Source organism: Microcebus murinus, chromosome 17, assembly GCF_040939455.1.
Source record: "Microcebus murinus isolate Inina chromosome 17, M.murinus_Inina_mat1.0, whole genome shotgun sequence".
NCBI classification, from domain to species: Eukaryota; Metazoa; Chordata; class Mammalia; order Primates; family Cheirogaleidae; genus Microcebus; species Microcebus murinus.
The window spans coordinates 12,257,243-12,283,956 of record NC_134120.1 but is presented as its reverse complement, the minus strand read 5'-3'; the positions used below and the strand labels follow the sequence as shown (position 1 = coordinate 12,283,956).

Genomic DNA, 26,714 nt, shown 5'->3' with positions numbered 1-26,714 from the left:
AACTGTGGCTCTCTCAGGGAGTAGAACTCTAGATTGGTCCATCTTGCACATAACCAAGAGGGTTAATTACTAAGAAACAAAAAGGGTCTCCTTCTAAGGTGGTTTCACCTGTAAGGCAATCCCTTAGCCTGATCCCTGAGGGTTGGTGGTTTTACTGGCTTGTTAAGAAGGCTTTTCAAAGTCTTGTTTAATGATGATGAATGTCAGGGAAAAAAAATCATGTGAACACATTATAAACAATTCCAGGGCACAACCAATATCTCACACTGTACTTTATTTTTCTTCAAATATTAACTGGAAAGACAAGAAAAAATTTAATGGCAATGCGACTTTTTCCAACAACACAAACAAAGTGCCATTATACTTAATAGTGGCCAACTGGAGACTTATTTTGCGTTAACTATGTAAAGTATGCTTACCATATATTTTTGTGTGTCTATTGCATTGCAGGATTATCAGCCACCCCTAAAAAGTATCAACCTTAAAAACAGCCATGGAAGGTAAAAGTATGAGAATCTTGGTAACAAAAGCTTTCAATACAAAAACACTTATTGTACACTTATTTTATTTAAAACAAAAATAACCCCAGTAACTCAAAACAAAAACAAATCTTGGTTGAGAACTTAAGAAGATATCATAATAAACACAATCACTGAAAGAAAGTTTTCCCCAAAGAAATTTAATCTTCTATCACTCCTTCAAATGGTACCCTGGAGGGAAAAACTTAATGAAATGAGCTATCTGGAGGGTCCACTGCAGATTTCCCAAAAGGTTTAGGTGTATGGCATTACTGAGTATTACACTATAATCATATTTATTAACAGTTCCAGGATTTTTTGATTAAGCTAGCCTTCATTTTCCACGAGTATTTTTGTCTTCTATGCTGAGCCTGGTAGGAAGAACGACTTTGTTATTGATGGAATGTTGGCTTTGGGTAGTCATGATGAATTGGTGCAATACCATCTATATGCCATCTGGTTTTCTTTGTGCCCAGTGAGATGCATATTTCATGGTTGTTCAAAGACATGGAACAGAATGATTCATTGGGTAAGGCTAAGAGACTTGTATTATCACTTACCCAATTCAGTTTAACATTGTTCTATTTAATCACATTTTATTAATTTTTTTCCCCTGTATTGTGCATAATAAGCATTTGGAAACAGATGTCCCTGTCAACCAGAAGGTTGCCATTAAATATCCTATTGGTTAAAATTTCAAATTTATTGTTTAAATACCTATTAAACATATCCAGCTTGAAATGTACAACATTACACTGCCAAACTGCACTGCACTTGGGAATCTAAATGCTTTACCACAGAACTTCAAAATGTTTCTCATTTGTCACATTGACCCTACTGAAGGTACCTCATACCCTACAGCTCTGGCTATTCTGAAAACTTCCACTTGCTGATCCAAACTTGGGAATGTTTTACTTACTTAAAAATTCTTCCTCCCTCCCACCCCTGCAACAAATGTCCTTTGTGCCATAATAATTAAAAAAAAAATTCCCTGAAAGATCCAAATTGAATAACAATAAAGATCTGATTAGAACCTTCATAAGCCTGACAATGTAGAATTGTATTTTTTAAAAAGTGTGTAACCACATTTGTCTGGGCTGCAAAAGACAGCGCAGAATAAGATCAGAATAGAATTTCAACTGACTCCCTAATTTCCTTAGAAGGGCTTATATTTCAAGCCTTTCCTGTTTTTCTCTGATAGAGTAGGTGTACATTACTAACTATAAGTGATAAGAAAGTATAAAAACAACCACTGCCTTAAAAGTACAATTGGAATGAGTTTAAGTTCATATTTATAAATGATTTGTTTGAGGATAAGTTTCATCACAAATATAGACTATTTGCAATTCTGTTCATTCAATAGATTCTTGATGTGAAAGCTAGACATGTGTTGGGATTGCCCTAATTATGTACGTTTAATCTTGATTATTATAACTCCTCTTGATTTATAATCACTTCCTAATTTTTCCCACTGGGCCAGAGCTAGGTCTTTAGATGGTAAGCAATAAGCATTTACCAATGACATAAAAGTCACATGTAAATGAAAGGCCACATCTGAAAATCATAGATAAGTGAGCTGGGGCAGAGATGCTGGTTTTTTGTTTGAATTAAATTAAGGTGCTTCCTTAATTCCAAATATGAATTTTATCCAAATCTTAAGACTACAGGAATTGTCAGCCCCTGAAAAATCTTCTGGGATGAACTGTTTGCTGTAGAATCTGTCAGTTGCTGTTTTGGTCTCTTAGGGGACTTGTGCAATGAGGGCTTGGGAGGACCCAGAAGGTTCTTAGATGCTTTTCTTCTTGGGGCTCTTTTTAGAGACCCAACTCCAATTTGGAAAGTATGTGTGCTCTGTTTAACTCTGAGCCTACCCAATGCAAAGAGGAGTACTTACAGAGGATTCCCTTTCGTTTATAAAGAGGAATTAAGATGCAGGTGTGACCCCCTTCTCAACACGAAATTATGGATGGTTCTCTGTTGCCTGGTTGCAAAATAATCTGATTACATGAAAAAAAGGAGGAGAAAAAAATGACTAGTTGAGGCTTTTATATACATTCATTTCTTCTAATATGTTTTTAACAATAAGAAAAATGCAACATCAACTACTCTTAGAGCGAGTGCAGCCACAATACTGTACAGTTCTGGAGTTGGGTGGCTGGCACATTTATCATTAAAACCATATAACAAAATCCCACAGCTAAAGAAAACCAGCCAGAAGTTAGCTCCCCCTGTAACTTTTTTTTATATATACATTTTTCAAATACTCTATGTATCCATTTGAACAACAACAATAACAACAACAACAAAAGACAAATAGGCTTTATATTAAAAATGTCCATGTTCTTCATTGTTACTTCTAAAGCAGCTTGGAGGATCTTGCCACTTGGAGTGTACTGCAAACTGACTCCATTAATATGATCTTGGCAGGATAGCAGCACAGGATTTGATATTCCGTATTCATCACTTTGACAATGTAAACCTTTCATAAAATAATATTTTGCTTAAAAATTAGCATCATTCAAGGGTCTGATCATTCTGTTCCCTGAGGCCCGCCAGGGAGGTCTGGCTTCATACCACAGGTTTCCTGCTTTCTCAGTGGAGTGTAGCTGCCACTGTGGTTCAGGAAGGCCCAATAGGAGAGCCGTGGAGACCCCTGTGGAAGGAGGGCAGGAGGGCTCTAGATGGGTCTTGCTGATTTCCGGCCACGTAAAGCAACTCTCTAAAGGTCAAAACTATCATAGCCAGATTTTAATTCTCTGGCCATTTCCCATCTGGATTTTCAACTGAATGAACCTCATGGGTTTAACCAAACATGCATGTAATCCTAAGTAACATGAGTTAAACGCTGGATTGCCCAGGGAAAGTAAACCTTCAAGAAACAAGGTCAAAGGGACAACAGATATATCCATCACAATAAACAATTCTGTTGACATGGAGATGCACACAACGTGGTTTAAACAAAGCTCCTCAGTGGCCACTGAAATCCAGGGTCTCTCAGGTAGCTGAGACTCAGGGCTCATCTCACCTTATCAGAAATGCTTTTGAAGAATCAATAAACAAAAATCTCAAATGGAAAATGATCACTTTTGCTAAAGAATAGTGTAGAGGCCATAACTAAATACAATTTCTTTAAAAACGCTGAGATGCAGGTATCTTTTTTTCAAAAGCAGCTTTCGAAATATCAACCACAGCATTAAACAATGAACATAGTACATTCCAGAGTTAATACAGATAAATGGTATATAATGTGATAATGCCACAAAGTTAATGCACAAATGTCTCAAGGCTGACTCTAAACTTGAAAAAAATACTTTCTAGTTTATTAGCTGGAGATTTCTCTTCTTTCACTACTTCTCTATAGTTTTCCACCTTTTTTTAATTTTTTTTTTTTTAACGCCCCAGGATGTATAGCTAAGCCCCACATTCCACACCTGGAACTCTTTTTTTTTTTCTGTCAAGTTTTCAAATAAAACCAAACTACAATGACAAGATAATGTTTTACATGTAATTCCATAGCCATAGGTCAATTAATCCATGACACCTCATTTCAACGCTTCCTTTAGGATTTATGACCCTCCTCAAAATCATTTAAAGCCTTGCTTTAAGCCGCACGCACTGGCCGGCTGATGTCCGCACAGCCAGTGCGCATGTGCCGTGGCCAAAATGGCGGCCGCCATCTCCTCTTATCTTTCGTTTCCATGAGGCTTCCCCATGTCCCTCTGCGAGGAAAGGCACAGCGCCTCTGTTCCTTCCTTCCACAGTGATACATGTCTTAAGAAGAGCAGTGGCTTCCAGGTTCCACATCAAAACGGGCCTACCTGGGGGGCCCCCCCGGCGAGCAGGCCCAGGCCTGGCCCTCTATTGCTCTTTCTTGGCAGTGGAATTCTGAGCTCCGTCAGCTTCCAAACATTCAGAGACCACACTACTCTGTTTAATACCCCTGGAGGAGGCCCGCGAGTGCCCAGGCCAATTTCCAGGACCAGGCCTCTGAGCTGGGACGCAGGGCAGGATCTGCAGACTTGGGTCTCTAAAAGCAGGCACTTGTGGCGGCCTGTTGCTCTGGGTAACTCTTAGCCTTTCTGAAGTTGAAGACGTCGCTGAAATGCTCAGTTCTTCAAGTTCCAGAGGATCATTTCCTACTCAGACAGAACCAGTATTGGGAGGAAGGGGGGGGGAGGTGTTGCGTATCTAAAATATATGATTATACACAATCAGGGCTTAAGGTACTGGATGATATTGTATAAATTGCTAAAATGCTTCTCGGCACAATTGGTAGCTTAAAAAAATACTTTCCTATGGTTTAAGGGCATTTTTCCCATCACTGTCCTTTCATGTGGAAATCCCGGAGGGTACCATGTTCATCTGAAATTCCCAACTTTTTTCCTCTAACCAGGTATGTACCACTTGAGTTATATGCACAAAGTCTGTTCTTCAGGCCAGGAAAGAATGGACTTCCTCCCAGCACCCTCCCTTTATTAATATCCTACCCCCCAGGGCAAAGAAATGCAAGTAAAAGGAACACCTTCTCCCCAGCCTTCACCGACAGTCAGGTCCTTGTCCATCTGTCTCCTCTTCAGATGGTGAGTCAGTCCAGCCAACAACATGGAAAACAAATCTGTGTTTATTGGCACCAGACACCCAGGTGGAGCCACATGAAGTGGTGCTTTGCAATTCGTGGTAGGGCTTCCAAAGACAGGAGTTTTGATGGGACTGTCTTAAATAAATAAATCTTTTTTCTTAATAATGTAAAAAATAAATGATATTTCCCTTTGGCAGTAAATAGCTGATTCGACATTTTGTCTGAAAGCTGTTTTGTGTGTGTGTTGTTTATTGATTTTTTGTTTTTGTTTTTTTGTTTTCGTTTTAGAGAGAGAGCACAGCTTCTTCGTTACAGGGTACATCACTGACAATGCATATTATTTCTACTGCTTTAGTGAACCTTTTGCATATTTGTTTGGTGCAGGTGTGTTGACTTCATTTGTGGCCCAGATAGGCACCCAGGGTGATGCAAGCTCCCACCAGGGCCAGGCTGAGCAGAGTCTTCAGAGACAGCCAGGAGAAATCAAACAGAGGCCGCATGTTGGGGCCATACAATTCCACGAAGGCGTCCTGTAGTGGGGGAAGAGGAAGGAAGAAAAAGAAAGAGTATTAGAGAGCACGCACAGAATGCCACCCTACCAAGAAAGAAGGATCCTGCCACAGCAACCTGGGCACCTTCACAAGGGCCAGAGGGAAAAAGAAAAACACTCTTTGGAGAGCATGACTCAAACTTTTTTCATTTTTTTCACATTTTTTCACTTTTTTCATTCATTCAAGAAATATTTATTGAGAACTTGTTCACTTGCTGGGCACCTTAGCGATACAGTGGTGCACAGAATAGACTAAAGGTTCCTACCTTTTATCTAGTGAAGCACTATAGACAGCAAACAAAATAAATACATCATATTAATAGTAAGTGCTAAGAAGAAAAATAAAACAGCAAAGGCAGTTAGGAAATACTGGAGGTTTTGCAATTTTAGCTAGCATGGCCATTCACAAAAACAATAAAACGCAGCAATGAAGGCGACTGTCACTCCTGTATCGACTGCTTGCTATATGCCAGGCACTGTACCGAATAGATGACATGCATTATTTTACTGAGTCTTCATACCAATTTTAGGAAGTCATTTTATTTGTTCCTGTTCTCAAGATGAAAAAAGACAGACTCACCAAGGTTAGGGGACTTGCCTAATAAATGGCACAACCAGCTTTGAAGCCAGATCCAAACCAGCCGCTTCACTCTGCTGATGCCCTGGCATGGCTAACGGCAGCTCTGTGAGAGCGGGTAGCCTGCCAGGGTGCTAGCGGGTGGGTAAGGAAGGGCCTGGGCCCTGAGGTTGAAAAGATGTTTCTCCCAGGGAAACGGAGCTGTCGGAGGGTTTCTCTTGGGGGTGGCTAGACTGGACGCCCACCACTCTGCATTTAACTCATTGTGAAATGCACAAAGCACACGCTCTGTGAGGTGTCCCTGGACACGCAGGTCCCTGAGGGTAGCCAAGGGCTTCTGCTTTCTGTTCCTATTGCTGCATCTGAAGTCGGGGGTGAAGTGTGTTGTAGCAAAGTTCACCCTCTGGACTGTCTTAGATTGAACAAATCATTGAGTGCTCATTTCCTAGATTTTGGAAAGTTACTGTTTCACATTTGGGCCCAATGAGTATTTGGACAACTCCCTGCATGAATATTTGAATGTATAAATCAGTAAATGGATTCTTTTTACTTGCTATGATTTATTCAGGTATGAAGAGGAAGACAAGGCATAGTTCCAGATTATTCCCAACAACTCTGAATCAAAACACATGATTTTACTATAGGAAACCGTAACAATACTATGACTCTGGGCACTGCTGTGAGGAGGAAACTCTTAACAATGTTCACAGTGATTTTTGTCTACCTGGGGCAAGTTCGGCAGTAGATGGACAAGGTAGCTGTGCATGGTCTTGGTACATTGTAGGTACTTAGTGTTCAATGATTGATTAAAGTGTTCTGAATTCAGTCATTGGTTTGAAGTCTGTCTTTGGCCTAAACACTTCACCCAGATGCTTATTAATCTGTTAGAAATTATTCTTGCCATACATAACAATCTCTTGGAATCCTGCAAACATCTTGAAGTGAGGGTTTAAGGCATTGTTAGGAGAATGTCCCACATTATTACATATAGATTTAGACAGTTACTTTTCATGTGTGCATAGTAGCCCATCATATATATGTCATACCTTATTTAGCCAATTCCTTAATTAGGCTGTTTAAAAATGTTGCTATTATAAAAAATATCGTGATATATCTTTGTATATAAATTTTTATCTACCAGTACTTGTTCAATTGTTTTTTTTGAAATAAACTCCTAGAAGTGAACTCAGTCATCAAAATTGCTTCTGGCAATGATGAAGGACCTGTGTGAGCCACCCTCACTCTCTCATGGGGTGCCCTGTGACCAATGGCCCCTTTTGCAAAAGGCGGGCAAGCGTTTAGGTCAGCAGTTCACACTGAGGGTGATGTACCTCCCATGGGACATTTGGCAACGTTTGGAAACATTTTGGTAGTCATGACTTGGGGTGAGGGCGGTACTGGTCACCAGTGGGTAGAGGCCAGGGATGCTGTTCAACAGCCCACAATTAACAGGGCAGCGCCCACCACAAAGAAGTATCCAGCCCCCAAATACCAATAGGGCCGATGCTGAGAAACCCTAGTTTAAAAGATACCCTGTGATCACAGACCACTGAAGAACAAATGATCCAGCTGGTGTGTCACGAGTGTTGGTCAGATCAGTACAGGTTGATTAGTTCGTCCAGACAAGTAATGGCACACCAACAAGTGGGCACTCTGTGTCTTCAGACGTACCAGACTGACTTTTACCAGGAGAGGGCGTAAGGGTTTTCTTCTTCTTCTTGAGTATCTATTGCTTAAAACTTTTTAATTTGATTCTTAGAAAATCGAGGTGATGGACATTAATGAGATATGTGTTTAGTGCTCTTGGCACAAACCTGAGGTACAATCATGACTGTTTGTGCAGAAAGACATCTCGGGGACTTCTTTACAGGCAGGAGAAATTTCATCTCCTCCAAATACATGGCAGGATCCCATAGACACAGCTTCAAATGTCGAACAGCCCCCTTCCACGCTTCTCTCTCTGAGGGACAGGCAGGCCAAACCCCGCATCAACCCAGCCAAAGGACACCCCGAATTCTTCAGGGCCCTGGCACTGGGTTGTCTGCAATTTGGCTTGACATTGAGAGGGTCAATGGCTGGGCCCTGAATTCCTAGAGTCACCAACGGAGTTTTCTGGGGCAAAATCTGAAACAGACTAAGCCCCTGGCCCTTTCTGGACCGGGAGTATCCTAGGGACATGCAAGAATCAGGACAAACTCTGGCATTTTCTCCCAGTCTTCCTGGCACATGTACTAGGAGGCAGAAGAAAGGCCTCCCCAGATATCCCTACCCTTTTGGAGCTGGCAGAATTCCCTTTCACAGCCTGCACCCCTCACACAAATAACAGCGCTTCTAATGGACCACACAGGCTGTTTCTGACGTGAAGTATAAAGAAAAACGTCAGTTCTAGAGTGAGAGGAGCTAAACTAGCATCTCTTGATCCAAAGTGTGAGCACAGAAGTGCTATTGCAGTCCCCGGGGCTGGGAAGGGCACTGGGCTTGGAGAAATCTGGGTGAAGCCCAGGCTGCGATGTTTTATTCATTTACGATCTTGAGCATAGTGCCCAGCCCTGAGCCTCATTTACTGCACCCCTCACCACAGAATTGGTTGTTGGGAAGATTAGGGTAGGTCACTCAAAGCCGTTTGTCAGTGCGGTATAGAATGGAAACTAGTGGAAGGACAGATGCCTTGCTCTCGAGTCTGTGGTCTTGCACACCTGCTGGGGACCTGCTCAGCCGGCACTGCCCCTCCAGGTTTGCAGAGCCTGCCACTTCACAGCAGCTCCACTAAGCTTTTGGTTCTGGAGATGGTCAGTGAGTTCTATAGAAATTATGAATGAAAATGTGCACGTTCATGTTCTGGTGCAAGATGGGAAGTGACAATACAATGCCCATCTATAGATCTTCATAAATTATTGGTCAGGTTGAAAGACTAGGGGGAGAATCATTTAGCCCTCTTGAGGTTGGATCTGGCTCCCCCACTTTGCCCTTCTGTGATTCCAAAGCGCAAAGGAGACCCTGTGGCTTCAGGACAGAACGTCCTAAAAGCTACTTTCGTAGACAGTCTTCTTGCTTTTTCAAACATCCTGATTAGGGTGATTTTCGAAGTCTGTTTGAACAGTCTGTCATTATTTGTTTAACTTTGAAAGCCGTTTTAAATAAACACATGCTCATTTTATGTATTAAAAGCAACCAAGAGGGACAAAGAAAGCCTGGGTCACCACCATGTGATTCAGACAAAATCCCAGGCTATATATTTAGGAGGCTCCACATCCCTTGCTCATGTCAGGACTGGCCAGGGCTCACACACGTCAGTGGCGCACTCAGGTCCCTCCAGGAGGGTTCCTCGTGCCCTTTGCGGGCCCCTCACATTGGGGAGGCGGTGGGCAGGGCCCCAGCTCTGGCTGCTTTTTCGACAATGGCTTCTTCACAAACGTTACATTCAGAGGCCACGGAGGCTCTAAGTTCCACCCAGGGCAGGATGGCCAAACTCACAGCCCAGCCTCTACTCTCTGCTGCAGGGTGGAAAGCAGCCAGGAAGGGGAGGACAGGAAAGACCCGAGTCAGGACTCCCTAACTCAGCAGAAGCGTCCTCATCCCTCCTGCACTGTGACTGTGACCCGGTCATGGGACCACTCTCCCCTCCTCTCTCCATCTCTTCCTCTCTTGCACCCCTGGAGGCAATGCACCCTCCAAAATTTTCCTTTTCCCCTTCAGAACCCTTCAAGGAGTTCCATTTGAACCTGATTCCAAATAAAACGAGATTAGAAAAACAAACCAGTTAGATTGGGAAAAGCAGAAGAGGGTATTGATACCAAGTGCTGAAAAGGATGAAGTTGGGAGGGGGTCTCCCAAACCCTTACACCTAGGCAGAGGGGAGTGGAGAGACCTTGAGAATTGGGTAATGCATATCCAAAGCCTTAAAAATATGATCCTTTGGTTGGTAATTTCACTCCTAGTTATTGATCTTGAAAAAATAATAAAATGTACAGGTTATTTATAATAGCATAAACCTAGAAACAACTGAAATATGATTGTTTAAGTGACTTACGGCACAGGAGTGGTGTTCACCCATTAAAAGTCATATCCTGTACTTATTTATTGGCAAGGAAAGGTGTTCCTAACATTATACTGATAAAGCAGGACAAAACAGTAAGCAAAACATAATTCCATTTTTGTAAAAATCGAACATGTGCTTTTGTGTGTGTGTGTGTGTTTGTGTGTACACACAGGGGGAAAAGAAGAATATAAGGAAAAATGCCAGGATGTTACCAGTGGTTATCTTTGAAGGCAAGGGTGGGTGTGAAGAGACGGTATTTATGAGGGTATTAGGAATTTTTTTCTTAGCTGTATTTTTTAATTTTTATACAAAATATGTATTGCTATTTATGAAGTATACTTTAGAATATACTATATGTAATAATGATATATGCTTAAGTGCTTATTGCATCTGAAAACAAAAAACCTAGACTCCATAATTTAACAGACAAAAACATTGGGATACGTGGGCTCCCAGGCAGGAGCAGCTTGGCCCAAATCCACACAGCGATCCCGAGGGAGGTGGACTCCTCCTTAGACCCAAGCCCAGACAAGCTGTCAGGAGCTCTACCCAGCTACACCAGCGTCTGCAATAAGAGGTTCAGGCTTTGAGCTCAATGCTGATTTTCAACTTTCTTTTTACATTGGGGAAATTTAATATGGCTTGGCTGGCTATAAACAAATTCGAAATTCAGCTACATTCTACAATCTTTGAGCCGACTGTGCACGCAGGCACTATGTAATCAAGGGGAGATGGTAAGGGGGAAAAGCCATCCTTCCTCAAAGAGCTTACAGTCCTGAGAGGGTCACACCTCTGTGTGCACATCTAAACTAGATTAAATCAACGTGTGCTGCCACTTTGCACCCTTCAGACTGGAAGGTTCCATCAGAAGAAGAAAGTAAAAAGAAAACCAGATGGTGCCAACAGGAAATCAAACACTGCTACCAGACTCCTTTGATATTTTCTATTTTTCATGGCTTTATAATTTTGTCTCCAGGGGGATCTCCTCTCTCATGACAATCTTAAGGTTAGGGAAGAAAAAGAAAGGAAAGGATGAATCAAAGTAACAGAAAGCTTTGAGCTGGAAGGAACCTCCAGGTATGTTCAGATTTCCTGTCTTGGTGTAATAATGCCTGATAGAGAAGCAGATTCGCGGTGGACCGGGAGTGTAAACTCGGGGTTTCACTTGCCCCCTGCACCTCACAGGTGAGAACACTGTCGAGCAGCTGGTTCTTCTGTCTCCCCGGGGCCTCTCCCTGCCTCCCTCACCTTGCTCTCCCCCTCCCTGCCCTCCTTCTCTGCCTCTACCCCACAGGATCCTCATCTGGGCTTCCCAGTGGTGCTGAAGAAAGTCGCCCAACCGTGCAGACGGGTGCTGCTCTAAACTCACAGTCTCCAAACTCAGTGAGTGAGTTCGTGAAACCTCTCAGCCATAACCTTTGTCAGGTCTTTTCTCCGTTCCCTTAGATGACCGTTCCAAACAGCCACCACTTTTCTCACATTTCCTCACTTTTCAGTAGCTAAAGCCACCCTTTTCTTCTCTGAGAAAATCAGAGCCACTGGGCAAGAATTACTATAACTTCCTCTCCCAGCTCAGCCACTAGCTCCCATCTCTGCCTGTCCTTCCCTGCTCCTCCTGCTCTTCATCCTGGCTCTACCATCTTTCATTACTTTGGGAACCTTCCTCTATCAACTGTCCCTGCTGTCAACCATGACTTCAACCTCATCCTTCCTTCTGCCTCAGATTTCCTCAAAATGTTCATGCTGGTGCCTGTCCTGCCCTAATCATCTCTTTCTCCTTCCCTCCTGGACAATTTTCCGACCCCCCCCCCCCGGCTCACTTCCCACCCACCTGTCACCCACTCGGTCTGCCACTTTTTCTCTTGTGCCTCTGAAGCCACTCCCACAGAAGCCACCATCATCCTCCCTGTGGCTAAATTCACCAGATGCTTTTCAGGTTGTGTCTTGCTAGGTGCTTCAATGCACTGGACACTGGACCACTGAAGAGTCTTCCTGTCTCCTGGACAACTTCCGCTCTGTCTCCTGCACAGGCACCTCCTCCTCCGCCTGCCCTGCTATGTCTTTTCTCTCTTTGGCCAACCTCTTTCTCACTCTGAAATCTTTATATTCAGCTACACTTTCTCCTCTAAGCACCAGATTCTTACTCTAATTGCTTTCTAAGACACCCCCCAGGAAGATATAATCAACCTGCCCCAAACTAAAGCTGTCCTCACTCCCTGCACCAAGCCTGCCTTTCTTCCTGCCTTCCCCGTGCCCATGCCTGTCTCATCAAGTAAACCTATGCCCTGAGAGTGTCCCCCACATTCATTCATCAGTAAATGCCCCCCAAAGCAGACCCTAAGACAAAGATTTGCGTGCAAGCAGTTTATTGGAGAGACAACGATGCCAGGAACTCTAGGGGAATAGGTAAAAGAGAGAAATAGTCATGCACCAATTGCCTTATCAAGAAAGTTATTGCTACTGGCGAGTAGAGCTTAATCCTGGTGGGGAAATCTTAGGGCCAATGTAGAATATGCACCTCTTATTATCCCACCGAGGGGCCAGCGATCGGGGGCTTTGATACACCAACTCCTGCCATTCATTGGCTGGAGGTTGCTCCTATGGAGCGTCAATACCCAGCACTTCCGGCAGGCCATGTGCACAGATGAAGTGGGCCCTAAGGGTCAGAAGAGCCCTCAAGAAAGAGATGCAGATTATTTGTCTCTTGTAGCTGGAGGTCAGCTAGTGAGCACTGAGCAAAGGGTGAGGGGACCAGACCCCACAGTATATGCACCCTGGATACTGTCACCTAAACATTTTGCTCTCTTGATTGCCTGTCTCCCCAGGATGAATGCTGTGACTTCCAATTTTATATCTTGCTCAGCCCTTAAATCTCCTCTTTGTGTTGCAGCCAGAGAAATCTATTTGGAATCAAATGTCTCATTTGCAAGCTTAAGCGCAAAGGTTCCCAATGCTCTGGCCCCAACTTACTTCTCCTCAGCTTCTGTCACTTTTAAGTCAACTTTGGTTCATTCAGAGATTCAGGGCAATCATTTTCTGCAGGCTACTTTCTCCAAATCCCTAGGATGAGTTTAATAATCCTCGGCTGTTCCCTGTTCACAGTATTATATGAAGATCATCTGTTTACATGTCTGTCTTCCCCATTTAACTATTAGCACCTGGAGGTGCAGGACCATGTTTTATTTATCTTTGGATCCCTGGAGCATGCGTCTGTCATATTTTAGGCACTCAGCAAATGTTTGCAGAACTGAAATAAACTGATTTCTTTTACTACATAGCAGGTTTTCCAAACATATCCTACTAGATGATATTTTTTTAGGGGATTATTCAGAGGCCAAATAAATGACTGGCTTAAACAAAATTCCAGTGCCCCCTTTTTTTTGCAGTACCCTCTGGTGTCTTCCTCCCAGGGACTTATGTTCGGCCAGTTCATAAGGGCACAGTGCACTCGTCGGCCTGGGATCTGAGTGGTCAGGGTCCATGCCATACTGCTTACTAAATATTTTGAATATCATCCCACCCATAGACACTATGGTTCTGCAAGGAAGGGATGAGCTGAGCAGTGTGCTCCAAACTCACTTGACCACTCAGCCCTCTGCCAGGGAGACTCCCGCTGTGCTTTGAGTGTTATGAAGACACATCTTGACAAATGCTGCCTAGAGGTAAAAGAGCAAAAAATTCGGGGCATTTGGCAACATGGGCAGCGTTGACGCTGGTTGTACAGGACAGGGGAAATGACCAAAGGTCAAGGGCTGTTTCTGGACTTGTATGCAAACATAAAGACCACCCAATGGGTCCTCGCCCTGGATTCTACCAAGGGGACGTGAGGCTCATTAGCAACACTACCTACAACGCCTTCAGCCCCATAGAGTCTGCTGACTCGCAACTGCCTGGTGAGAGAGGAAGAGATGGGAGGAGGTGAAGGAGGAAGGGAGCGAGACAGACACGCGCTGGCAGAGATGAGAGCTCTCCGTGAAGCGAAGGAAGTGGCAATTCTCATGACACCAGGCTTGGCCGAGAGTAGAAGGGAAGCAGCGGCCCTGGCTGCTGGGAGTAGTGGCCGGCAGAGCACACGCGAGGAAGTAAGGCCTTTTTTCTACCTGAATAAAGCAGCTGGTGAGGAAGTGACTCCATTTCCCCCCTTATCATTGGCTCAGCAGGATTTCCTCTGCAGCCACATTGTGCTGAATGAGTCTAGAGGGTTCCTTCTGCGGAACAGAGTGGTGCTGGCAGTTGCATGCTTCTGTCCCCTGTGACTCCTCCTCCGTCGCCCTCCCTCGCCAAATATTGGGAGTAATATTTACTCCCAAAATATTAATTCCGGGTTTGGAGGAAAAGGAAAAGGAAAAAATAACCCTCGAGCATATAACTGAAGGACACACAGCTGCCTGGCCCGGAGATTGTGAAGAGACACACACAAGCGTGAGAAGCACAAGGACTGTCCTTCCTGCACCCCAAAGTCACCTTCAGTGATGGGGGTTGATCCCGGAGGAACTTCAGGCCCAGGGGGAGGGGCTCGTTGAATCGCAGGCCAACGACAGACAATGAAACCTAATCTGAGCCTCATTTGGATGTAACTAGAAACCTGCTAGAAAAATGGCAGGAGATGAAAAACCCAAACAAAACAAAAACAAAACTTGCCCGCCTACCAGCGTAGGTCCAGGAAAGTTTTGGTGTATTTTGTTATGCAAATTTAGCTGAGGATGCAAATTAGGCAGAGGCCCTCAGGAGCTGGGGAGGCTGAAAAATGAGAAGCCCCACTAGCTGCTTCCTTTCTTGGGCAGGGCAGAGTTTGAAAATAATTTGCAAAGGTGTCTGACTCTCCTGGGAACCTGCAGCCACAGGGCCAGGTCAAAGGAACCTTGGCCATGTCCACCTGCTAGCAGAGACCTGAGCTGAGAGCCCACCAGCCTCCATGGCTGGTGCACAGAGGATTCCTAGTCTAATTAGCATCTGGGCTGGGGTAGGAGCTGCTATCTGGAGGCAAGCACAGAGACAAATTCCCCACTGCTGCACTAGCTATGCAAATATTTTGGGGAGAGGCTGCCCAGCCACCTGTGGGCTCAGGTAGTGTGACCAGTCTAGTATTCCAAATTACAGATATACTTTTGAAATGGGCTAAGAAATGCATTTATAGCAAAATGTGCTCAAAAGATGTTAATGATTATGCTGTTCGATTCAAGTTTACGTAATAAACCATAATTAGAAAGACAAGAGAATGTATCTATACTAGACCCTGAAATATCACCATCAGCTTGCTTATTCATTCAGTAACCAAAGACATTTTTTGTAAAGTGCAAGAAATCTTAAAGCTAAACAGGACATGGGCCCTGCCCTACAGTAATTGCTTGGTAATACTCTAATCCCTTTGTAGCCGCTGTATTGGCCACGAGAGTGTTCCCAGTACTGAATTCAAAGCACTCTGTACACGTAGGCATGTTTTTCCTGCAGTGCCCTGGCCAGGAGAGAAGAGACTGATGCTGTTGTCCTCACTTTACAGCACACCTGTGGATGCCCTAAAGAAGGTGCCGTCCTCAGCATCTCACACACACAGGTCTCAGTAACCTGCCTTCCAGTGTTTTGGCTTTAAAACAAAGTTTCTTCGTTTTTCTTCCTTACCTTCCTCATTCCACTACCTTCTTTTGGCTAGAGCCCTTGACCGCCCTTCCTTGCTTTGGGCTTATTCTATTTTACTGTTTCAGGGGAAATACCACATTATGATATTGTGTTGAGCATGAAAGTATGTCATGCCAAAAAAATCTTAACTATTACAACTCAACAATGAAAAGCTAACCAGCCTAATTAAAAAATTGGTAAAAGATTGGCATAGACATTTTACCAAAAAAATATACAAATGGCCAAAAGTGCATGAAAAGATGCTCAACATCATTAGTCATTGAGGCAATGCAAATTGAAACCACAGTGATATATCACTTCATACTCACTATAATGGCTGTAATTTAAAATGGACAATGACAAGTGTTGGCGAGGATGTAGAGAAACTGGAACCCTCGCACGGTGGTAGTGAGAATGTAAAATAGTGCAGTTACTGTAGAAAACAGTTTGAGGTTCCTCAAAAAGTTAAACAGGGTTACCATGAGATTCTAGCAATTCACCTCCTAGATATATATACCCAAAGTAATAAAAAAGTATGTTGACACCAAACTTGGACACAAATATTCACAGCAGCATTATTCATATTAGCCCAAAATGGAAATGACCCAAATGTCCATTGACTGATGAACAGATAAACAGAATGTGGTCTATCCATGCCATGGAGTATCATTCAGTCGTAAGAAGGAATGAAGCATATGTTACATGCTGCAACATGTATGACCCTCGAAAACATAGTGCTAAGTGAAAGAAGCCAGGTACAAGAGGTCACATGTCATATAACTCTATTCATATGAAATGTCCAAATAGGCAAGTCCATAGCGACAGAAAGCAGAGTAGTGGCTGCCAGGGCTGGGGAGCGGGGAGAGGAGAGAGTCACTGCTAATGGGTCCAGGGGTTCTTTTTGGAGTGATGAAAAAGAGCCAGAATTAGATAACGGTGATAGCTGCACAACCTTATGAATATGCAAAAAAACAATGAATGCATCATCTTAAATAGAATTTATGGTATGCAAAGTATATCTCAATTTAAAAAACTCAATTACATTTCTACATGAAGAGGGACCATTTTTATACCATACAGAGTTTGACAGAAGTACTAGTTTGTTCTGTAACCCTTGCTCACAAATATACGGGGGATGGGACTCCTTTGGTTAAAAACTTTGTGCCATTGTCATCCTCAAAACAAACAAAAATGTACGAGGTGGCACAGTTTGTGTCCTGTGTGCGCAGTCAGGATGGCTGAGCACCAGTCTGGGCTCCTCCTCACCAGATGAGCAGCTCATCTTATCTCTCAGGACTTCGATTTTCCTCATCTGAAAACTCTGCAGCAGCTCATCTCCAAAGACTGTCTCTCCGCTCCACCGCCCAGGCTTACAGAGTTAATCATCGGACTCTTCCCCCTTTCTTGCCACCCTTTAGGACGTGATTTGGGATATGCCGATGCATGTCAGAAACTGTGTTACTGTAACTATTGCCGATGACGGATCTCCTGGCTCTTCCCTGCCTGGCTCGTCTCTGCCACACGCCGCTTCCGTGTCCCCCTTCTCCCCAAAACGCACACCTGGCCGCAGAACCTCCCGCATGAAGCAGGAGGAAGCCGCCTCGGCACGGTGGCCAAGCTGCTGTGGCCTCTCACGTGCCTCTGTGCTTTTAATCTGTTTGCTTTTATGAGGATAATCCAGTTTATTTGTCCCACAGTCTCCACCCCACATATTTCCACAGAGCCCTCTGCCTCTCTCGCCAATTTTAATTAGACCTGGCGACATCAGTGTTCCTCGGAGTGAGGAGAAGGTGGGAAGCTTTGCTTATCCTCAGTGCCAAACAGGACTCTCCACTCCCCGACACGGGCTGGGCATCCCACGGGCAGACCAGACCAGCGTCTGAAACAGATCCACCAACTGTTCTCTCTTGGGCTCTGCGGCCACAGGTGTGGCTCCCTCCCCACACCCCGCCACTGCCCACACCTGTCTCCCTGGATGTGAGCATGAACAGAATCATCACACACTGCCCGGGGCTTGGCAGCAGGTGACTGCTCTACCTGTATGTAGGTCATTGTTTGGACCAAGGGCACAGTGGTCTGGTGCCTGCCATGTGACCTGGGAGTGTAGGGCATGTGACCTGGGAGTGTAGGGCATGACCAAGGCTGCCTACCTGTATCTCTGCCGCTGCAAGAGTTAATTCATGAAAATATGCCAAAAATGGGAACTGAAAGCAGATGCTTGTTAAGTTCTGCAGCTTGGTCTAATCGCTGTCATCAGGACATCACTCCTGGGGGGTGGTGGGGAGGAGTCCTTCATTTATTAAACATAGAGGGCCAGAGTTGGGGGCCAAATGTTTGGTTCTCACTTGTTTAAATCAGTAAGTGTTGACTGAGCTTGGCAGGAGGGGAGAGCACAAAGAACCTGCATTTCCTAATAGGAAACTGCTGAAAGTGGCCTCAGCCCTGGCGGGGGATGTGTTGGAGTGTAAGAGCAAAGTAGACTGGGTTTGGCCAGTGGCATCCTCGGGGGGCCTGGGTATTGCCAGCTTCCAGCTGTGCCTTGTCTGACACTTGCTTTTCAGGACTGGTTAAGAAATCACCCTGGGTGTCTTTTCTGGAAGCTTCGCACTGCACTGGCTCCAGGGTTCTGGAGGCTCAGATCTGGCAGACCAGATCTGCCCGCAGATGGTGCTTGTCCTGTTCTCCGCTTGGGGCAGGTAAGTCACAGACTGCTGAGCCTTCACAGCCTCAGAAACACCTCGACATGTAGTGAGTCTCCCCCCTCCCAAGCTCCCCCATTCTGCAGCCCAGTGAGTCACCCCGTGATGGTCAAAATGACCATGATATTCTCTGAGCAGCTCCCGGGAGAAGCTTCTTACCCACACTATCAATCCCCCCATCAGTAAGAGAATAGTCATCTCCTCTGTGCTGGGGGCCTGACGTCCGTCCATGGTGTACTCTCTCAGTGTGCTCTATGTGGGCGCGCTAAGAAGAATCTGCTTTCATTTTGCAGTTTATGATTGAGTTCAGTTCACCTGGAAAGACTCAACATGAATAAAACCAGATGCATTTCAAGGCACACTGCCTGGCTCTTTGACAACCCCCTCCCTTCCTCATCAGATTGTCTTCCTGTGCCCAGGGAAGGCAGCAGACCCATCACGAGGAAAATGCAAAGTCTCTGTCAATGGCAACAGCTGTTAGTACCGAGACCTGCAGATGCCGGGCAAGGTCGGGCTGTGGTCCGGGATGCAGGCTCGTTAGCACACGGGTGAGATCTGCCCGCGTGGCCTCTTCACTGTGAGGGACCTCTGAGTGCGCGACTGCCAAAATGATACGGCCGTGTATACGGGGGGAGAGAGCGAGCGCGCACGAGAGATATTGGAAAACACAGAGAGACACAGAAAGACAGAGAGATGCTGAAGGCAATCATGGATGAGCTTCAGATGAGCAGAGGGGATGAAAACTCTTCCATCAGCACAACCTCCGGGGGGACAGTTGACAGCTGGCCGACCTGACACAAGGACACCCTCTCGCAGTGAGGCGTGCCTGCTGGGGGCGCGAGCAAGGTCAGAAAACCACACGTGCCCACCGCAGAAGGCCTGTCAGTGTTGTCGGCAGCGGGCACTTAAAACGAGGAAAGTCGTGCCCCTGGGAGCTCGACTTCCACGGCAACCGTCACTTCCCGTCAAACGCTCAGTGTGGGTCAGACACATTTGCAGCTCACAGCACCTGTGGGACCTGCCTGCAGAAGGAACTCAAGTATGTGCTGGCTGGATTTGAGAGGGGGTTTGAATTGCACCACAGGGCCGGAGCCTTCCTACACCAATTACTCCCCAGGCAAAAGGGCAGGGCCAGCATGTCCCAGGAGGGACCGGCAGCTCAGCAGTCAGTGCCCATGCCTAGGTGCATGGTCTTGGGGCTCCTGCCATGGCCAAAACCTTGGAGTGAGTCAGCTCAAGTTGAATTCAGTGACACAAACATTTAGTGAACATCTGCTTTGTGCACGGCATTGTGCCGAGTGCTGCAGGGGAAGTCGGGCGACCAGAGCTCTGTATGACAATGAGCTTCCTAAGGCAGGGATGATGTCATCCTCATTACCCAAATCGGGTACTCCATAAACGCTCTTCCAATGGGACAACTCAGAGATGTTCACTCTAAAGTCACAAGAAGAAGCTCAAGCTTACGCTGGCAAAGGCTCCAGGAGGGACTGTGGGTTGAGCAGATTGCTATTTCCACCAAGGGAATCCCGTGGCCTGTCTTGGTTCCATGGGCAACATGCTTTTCCTAACATTTGGTACAAACTTTGGATGGCTCTTCCTGACACTGCATGGGCCTTCTTTCGAGAGTGTGGCCCTCTTTCCTCTTGCTTTGATCTATCCTTGGAACACATCTGGCTCAAGGGATCCAGTCGCAGTCAAACCACTTATCAAAGTATTTATTTAGTGTCTACGTCTGGCCAGGCACTGACTCTGGGATGAGAAGAGAGAACTAACTGTGGTGCCAAACCCCATGAGGCGGCTTTTATAAACAACACTAAACAGACGAGACTGCCATCAGAGAGGTCACACAGCTTGCTCCGAGTCACACAGCTCAGAGTAGCAAAGCTGGGATCTGAACCTAGGACTGCGCAAGTCCTAGAAATGTGCTTTTTGGAGGCAGAAAAGACATACAAGATCCAGTCCCAAGGGAGACAAGCAATACATCTGAGAGGTTAAACAGGAAGTCCTGAGGAGTGACAGTAAATGCATCAAGGGTTCTTAAGATGGGCTTGGCTGGAGGGGACAGAGAGGGAGATGGGAGCTGAGTCTTAAGGACTTTGAGTAAAGGAGGAAAACGGAGGATTTCAGGGCATGGAACAGCACGGAGTTTGGGCCATACCTGGGGGCCCTAAAGCGAGCTGGCATGTGCAGGCCCGGGCGAGCACAGCACACAGGGCTGCACCAGCAGAAAGAGGACCCGTGACCAAGGAGAAACCACAAGTCACAGGACCCACCCGCCATCCCCCCGGGCAGCTCTGCAGGACTCAATCCCACGGGAACGTGCACTGCACACTCTGGGATCCCCTGTCTGTGGTTTGGCCCTGTCGGCTGGGGCTGCACATGCCTCAGGAGTATTTTAAAATGCTGTGTGATAAGGACTCACATCCCGACAGAGACATTTTTTTTTCGTTATTATTGAGGAAAAACCTTCCCATGTACAGGGGACTCTGGAACGTGAAAGCGAATAAAATTTCCTTGAGTCACAAGAATGAATCAAACGTGAGGCCTATTTAGAATATTAAACCATGTGACCCAAGAACGTTCATGGTCGTCGCCCGACTGTGATCCTTCCAAGGGACCGGCTCAGCCGTTTTGGCTGGATCACAAGCAGTTGTGTCTGCGACACGCGTGAACGAGAGGGGCTCCCACGCCAGGGACGGGGCGTGAGCCCTCAGAAGAGACACAGGGAGGAAGGAGGCGTCGCTGGGCCACCTGCCACGCTGTCCCACTCACCATGTGGTCTTCCTTCTGAGGTATCCCCCTTATTCCTTGTGACAAGTGGCAGTTTTCTCTACTGACTTACGTTCTTAAGATTTTTCATAATTTAACAAAAGCAGAGACCTTTAAATTCCTAGGAACAGGCCCAACAAGTATTTTACAAGAACCTATCTATGCTCACTATTTAGTCCTTTAGCGTTCAGTGTGTTTCTGGAAGGCTAGAAGTTTGTGGGGCAGTTTGTGGCTGTTGCAGTCAGGAGTCGCACGCCGGGAGAGCATTCGTTCAGTGCAGCGTCCGCTATGCACAGTTAAAGACGAGCAAATGGAAGCAGAATTGCAGAGTCTGTCACCTACAACAGCTCCACCCTCAGCACACACGAGGCCTTTAACCCTGCTTTGTGGGGTCACCGAACAGCGAGGAGTTGTGGGGAGACAAAACAGGCTGGACGTGGGAGGTCCTCTGAGACCTTCCAACCTGGCTTCCTCTGCTCTACCATAATTCAGGCAGAATGCCACTCCTACATCTCAAATTCCTTTCGCCCCAAATTTCCAAATCTCCCCCCCTTTTTTTTGAGATAGAGTCTTGCTCTGTTGCCCAGGTTAGAGTAGAGTACAGTGGCATCACTGTAGCTCACTGCAGCCTTCAATTCCTGGGCTTCAGGAATCCTCCTGCCCCAGTCCCTAGCCTCCCAAGTAGCTACAGGTGCATGCCACCACAGCTGGCTGATTTTTCCTTTTCTTTCCTTTCCTTTTTTCTTTCCTCCCTCACTCCCTCCCTTCTTCGTTTCTTTTCTTCTCTCTCTCTTTCCCTTTTCTCTCTTTCTCTCTCTCTCTCTCTCTCTTTTCTTTCTTTCTTTCTTTCTTTCTTTCTTTCTTTCTTTCTTTCTTTCTTTCTTTCTTTCTTTCTTTCTTTCTTTCTTTCTTTCTTTCTTTCTTTCTTTCTTTTCAGACAGGGTCTCACTATGTTGCCCAGGCTGGTCTTGAACTCCTGGCCTCCAGCGATCCTCTTACCTAGGCCTCCCAAAGTGCTAGGATTACAGGTATCTCTTTTTATTTTTCTCCTTTGCCTTTGTCTTTTGCTTTGCTTTCCTGTTCCCTCCTTGTCATGCATCTTATCACCGGAAGTTTATTCCTCAGTTCTGATCCCCCCTCACCCCCCCATTCTCCATTCGCCTGCTGTGCTCTAGGATAGAAAATTCAGGCTCTAAGTTCTCTGGAAGACAGTAATTCCTCACCCTCTCAGGTACATAAAGAAACAAACATTGCCTAGGTGGAACAAGCAGGACCTCTAAAGCCATGGAACCGGCTTGGGCATGGCTGTGTGGGACCTTCCAGCCCTCCTCCCGGTTTGAAGGGCCCTGGCCGTGGGCGCAGTTGGGAGAGAGTGAGCTGTACCCGAGCCCCTCGGGAAATGGTGCGAAGCTCCGCCAGGCATCGTGGTTACCGTCTGACCAAGAAAGTCCTACAGCGCGCCAGGCCTGCGATCTGGGCTGCAGTCAGCCAGAGGCTTGCTCTACAAGCCTCCTTTAACCCCTGGGAGCTAAATACTGGCATTGTGGTTGTGGGACAACGGGAGAGGGATTTGTGTTGGATAAAAGAGCAGAATAAAAATGTCTACATTTCATCTTTTCTTTGTGTGTTTTCACCTCTGCCAAATTCTCGGAATTCTTAAGACTTCCAATTTTATGTGCTTTTCATTTCCTTTTGAATCTGGAATGTCATTTAGATGTCTTTTGAGGTAATCCTAGTAACTTACTGAAACACCCTTGAAAAACTGTGGAAAAATATTAGGGTTATTCCATACATGCACCTGGAGAGTTTTAAGAGATTTTTGATCCCTGGGCATAAATTCATGGTTGATGGATTTACAGATTCAAACAGGTATGTTTCACTAACTCAGTACATCACTTGGAAAAGGTAATTCTATTAAGGGTAATTTTAAATGTTAAAAAATTATAATTTCACTGCCACACCATGTTTACAATATCATTTAATGAGAACAAGAATTCCAAGGATTTCATGTTTGGCAGTGGAACGTGCCCTTTCAAGAGCAAGAGTCCCAGCAGAGCTGTACCCCTGGCTCGGAGGTGCATCGTGTCATCTCAGATTCGGAACTGTGTAAGTTGTTCTGTTCTGACGTCCTTCGTTTTATCACAATCCACACAGTGGCAGCCTATGGGGTCTGAGTGTCCACAACTCCTCTCTAAACCGGTTCTCTGCTTGCTGTCTAGGGCTTTACCTCCCCAGGTTTTTGGAGTCCCATCTGTCACAGGAAGAGATGCCCCATGGTCCCCTACAGGCCCTTGGCAGTTCTAAGGTAACATGATTTTTAGATTCTGGGACTCTGTTTTATGTTTGTGCATCAAAAGTAGAGAGAATGACAAGGGTTGTGCAACTGGGACATTGGCAGAAAGAGGGCTGCTATGGCCTTTTTGGCTGTCATTAAAAATCATGGTGTTGCTATCATATCTATTACAGGTGCAAGCAGCAGCCTGAATCCTGCAGGTGGTTTTACTAGAGCAAACCACGTGGCGTGCTGTGATCTAGAGGCTAGGGATGTGCCGGGTTGTCTAGACATCGAAAGAAACACGTGCCAAACTCTTCAAGGCACCAGACATTAGAAACACTGTCCCAACTATCTATTTCTGCTTAAGAATCCACACAATAGATATTTAGACAGTTCAAATGGAATGAAAGCCATATTTCAATAGCACTGAGATGATTTTATGAAAAATTAAGGGATGCTTTCCCTCCTTATCAGTCATAAATAATATTTATTAGTGGTAACTTTTGATGATAAGTTAATACATCAACCAAAGGAGTTTTATGGTTTTCATCCCTGGTAATAGAACCGCATGATACTCAAGATTACTGTGTTATTCCTTTTTGGCCCCTCCAGGCGATGTTTCTTGTGTCTCCCAGAGCACCCTTGAACTGCAAGTTCCATCGTTAAGTCCTTTCTCAGAACATTTCCTTCTCCATGCCCACCCCTCTCCCCCTTGGAAATTGCAGAGAAAATCCATCAGTCATTTTTGGGTTATCAGACTGTGAAAAATTTGTTTTTCAAGCTTCAGAAGATTGTTGAACTGCCTTTCCCCTTCCCCCCACCCCCAATTTCAGATAACTCAAAACTGGTTTGGCTCCATGACATCAACCTTGGCATGTATAAAGAACGAGGAATGAAGACTTTGCCTTGTTTGGAACCAAAAGAGAGGAATATCCACTTTCTCTCTCTCTCTCTCTTTTCCATTTTTATTAAGTCAGTATTTTTTCCTTTTAGCTGGATGATGTATACTTTTAACATTCCAGGAAAAAAGTGTCAGTGATATGCAAGTCATAATAAAAGAAAATCAAAAGAAATGCAATTACAAGGGACAGAGAACTATATCATTTTTAGTATGAAATGCCCAGAGGAAAATCTAATTTAAAAAATTACCAGCACCATATAAATGAGAAGAGAATATAAGAAAAGATTTGTTATTTTAAAAATTAGCCTAATCCTTAATCTTCTGGCTCTTGGACTTTTATCCTTATTTTTTAAAGGCCAAAAATGATTATTTGGTGCAGATCAGGAATGACCCTCACAATGATGCAATGCGATGCTGGGAGGTGGGAATGGATCTTCCTGGTCTCTAGCCTGCTGCCTGGAACATAGTAGGATGGAAAAACAGTTGTTAAATAAAAAGAGGGAACATACATTGAGGATGAAATGACAACCTTCTCTTTTCCTTTATTACAGAGGTACCTACTGTAAATGAAAACAAGTATTCCCATGCCACACGGCAGGTTGATAAACTGCTTCCATATCTATGAACTGGTGTGCCCCTCACTACAACCCACAGGTAAGTTATTACTGTTGTCACTCCTGTTTTACAGATCACCAAGAGTATGCAACTTTCCAAAGGATGCATAGTTAATCAGTGATGAAACCAGGACTCAAACCTAGAATTCCAACGTAAAATATCTTCCCTCTCCACTCAATCCTGAGGCCTCCCTAAATGTAGCTGTGACTCCCAGCTAAATGGGTTTGCACAGAACCATGAAGTTGTGAACTTGAATATGGTAGTGACTTGCTTATTCATAACATTTATATCATAACTGTTGACTGACATTAGAGGACCTTGACTTGTTTCTGCCTGTTTCTCCTCTAGCCCAGCAAGAGAGAATTCTGCCACCCTCAACCCATGTTCAAAGAAAGTGTAATCATTCAAATATTTACAGTGAGACTCCAAATCCAAATAATAATACCGTAACTCAGCCTTCCTTTAAAAGCCTTTTCTTGATGGAATCGCCAATTTTCCTTTCAGACATGAAAAATAACACTGTTATGATAGTGACCTGGTGGTGCAGGGTGGTAGTGAGGAAGAGGGGAGATGTCACTAATAATATCGATTTCTAACCCTTTCTCTTGCTTTTGTTTGGAATCAAGCACAATGATGAACTATATGGCTCTCTACAGGAAGGATTCTCTTGACCAAAGCTTTCAGATTTGGGGAGAGAAGTTCCCTATGTCCAGATGCAATTTTTCCCCATTTTGCTGAAAAATGAACGAAATTTGGTAGAAAGAATGCTAAAGTTTCTCTCCTCTCCCTTAGCAACACCCACTTCGAGTGTGGACTCCAGAGAAAACACTTTGCTCTCACCTTCCAGCAAGAGTTATGGGCCCAGGAGAGCCCAAAGAAAACAGAAAAATCACTTTTCTGCCCATCGGGCATTGTAATGATTTTTCTTCTTTTACTGCTGTGTATGTGTATCTACTCTTGTTTCTTCTTCTCATTGCCTTTGCTCTCACTGGTCCTCCTTTGAGTTACTCTCCCTGCCCTTGAACCCATCTTCCCTGTGCCTTCTCTGTGACCCACAAGCCTGCCACAAACTCTAGATCTAGACTCTGCGTGGCCTTCTCAGGAGCTGTTTTTGTCTTACATTCCAGCAGTCTCCATGTAGGGATAAAGCAGTATTACTATTTAATATTAAATTTGTTTAATAATAAATCTACTTCTTTATCCCTACACGGAGAATAAAAAAGCTGAAGCTTAACAAACACATTTTGGAGACTCTTCTGGCAGAAAATTGTCCAGAAATGTTGGACTGTAACATAAAATTTGATGCTTCAGAAAGAGTTATCCAGGTTGGGGGTGGGAAGGGATGCTGGATCTCCAACCTCTGCTGGGCGACTCGGGTCATATTTTTCGAGCTTGGCAGGCAACACGCCTCGAGGATCACTAAGCCATGCCCCCCCCCCCCCAGGGAAGGCAAAAGGGCCTCGTTTCACCCTGACTCCACTGAGCTCTCAGCGAACCCTCAAAAAAGTACTTCTGAAGTCATCTTGGTTTCCTCTTCTATAATGCAGTCAGGGGGCATTCCCTGCTTCTCTTTCAC

At 45.0% G+C, this 26,714-nt stretch overlaps 1 protein-coding gene across 1 annotated transcript in view; it reads right to left on the bottom strand.

Moving 5' to 3' along the window:
* Positions 1 to 263: 263 nt before the first annotated feature.
* Positions 264 to 26,714, bottom strand: part of BCL2 (BCL2 apoptosis regulator) — a 172,510-nt gene continuing 146,059 nt past the window's right edge. Inside the window, exon 3 of the mRNA XM_012774469.2 lies at positions 264 to 5,627. Coding sequence (XP_012629923.2) covers positions 5,493 to 5,627 — 135 coding nt within the window. The 3' untranslated portion in view covers positions 264 to 5,492. The remainder of the gene's footprint in view (positions 5,628 to 26,714) is intronic.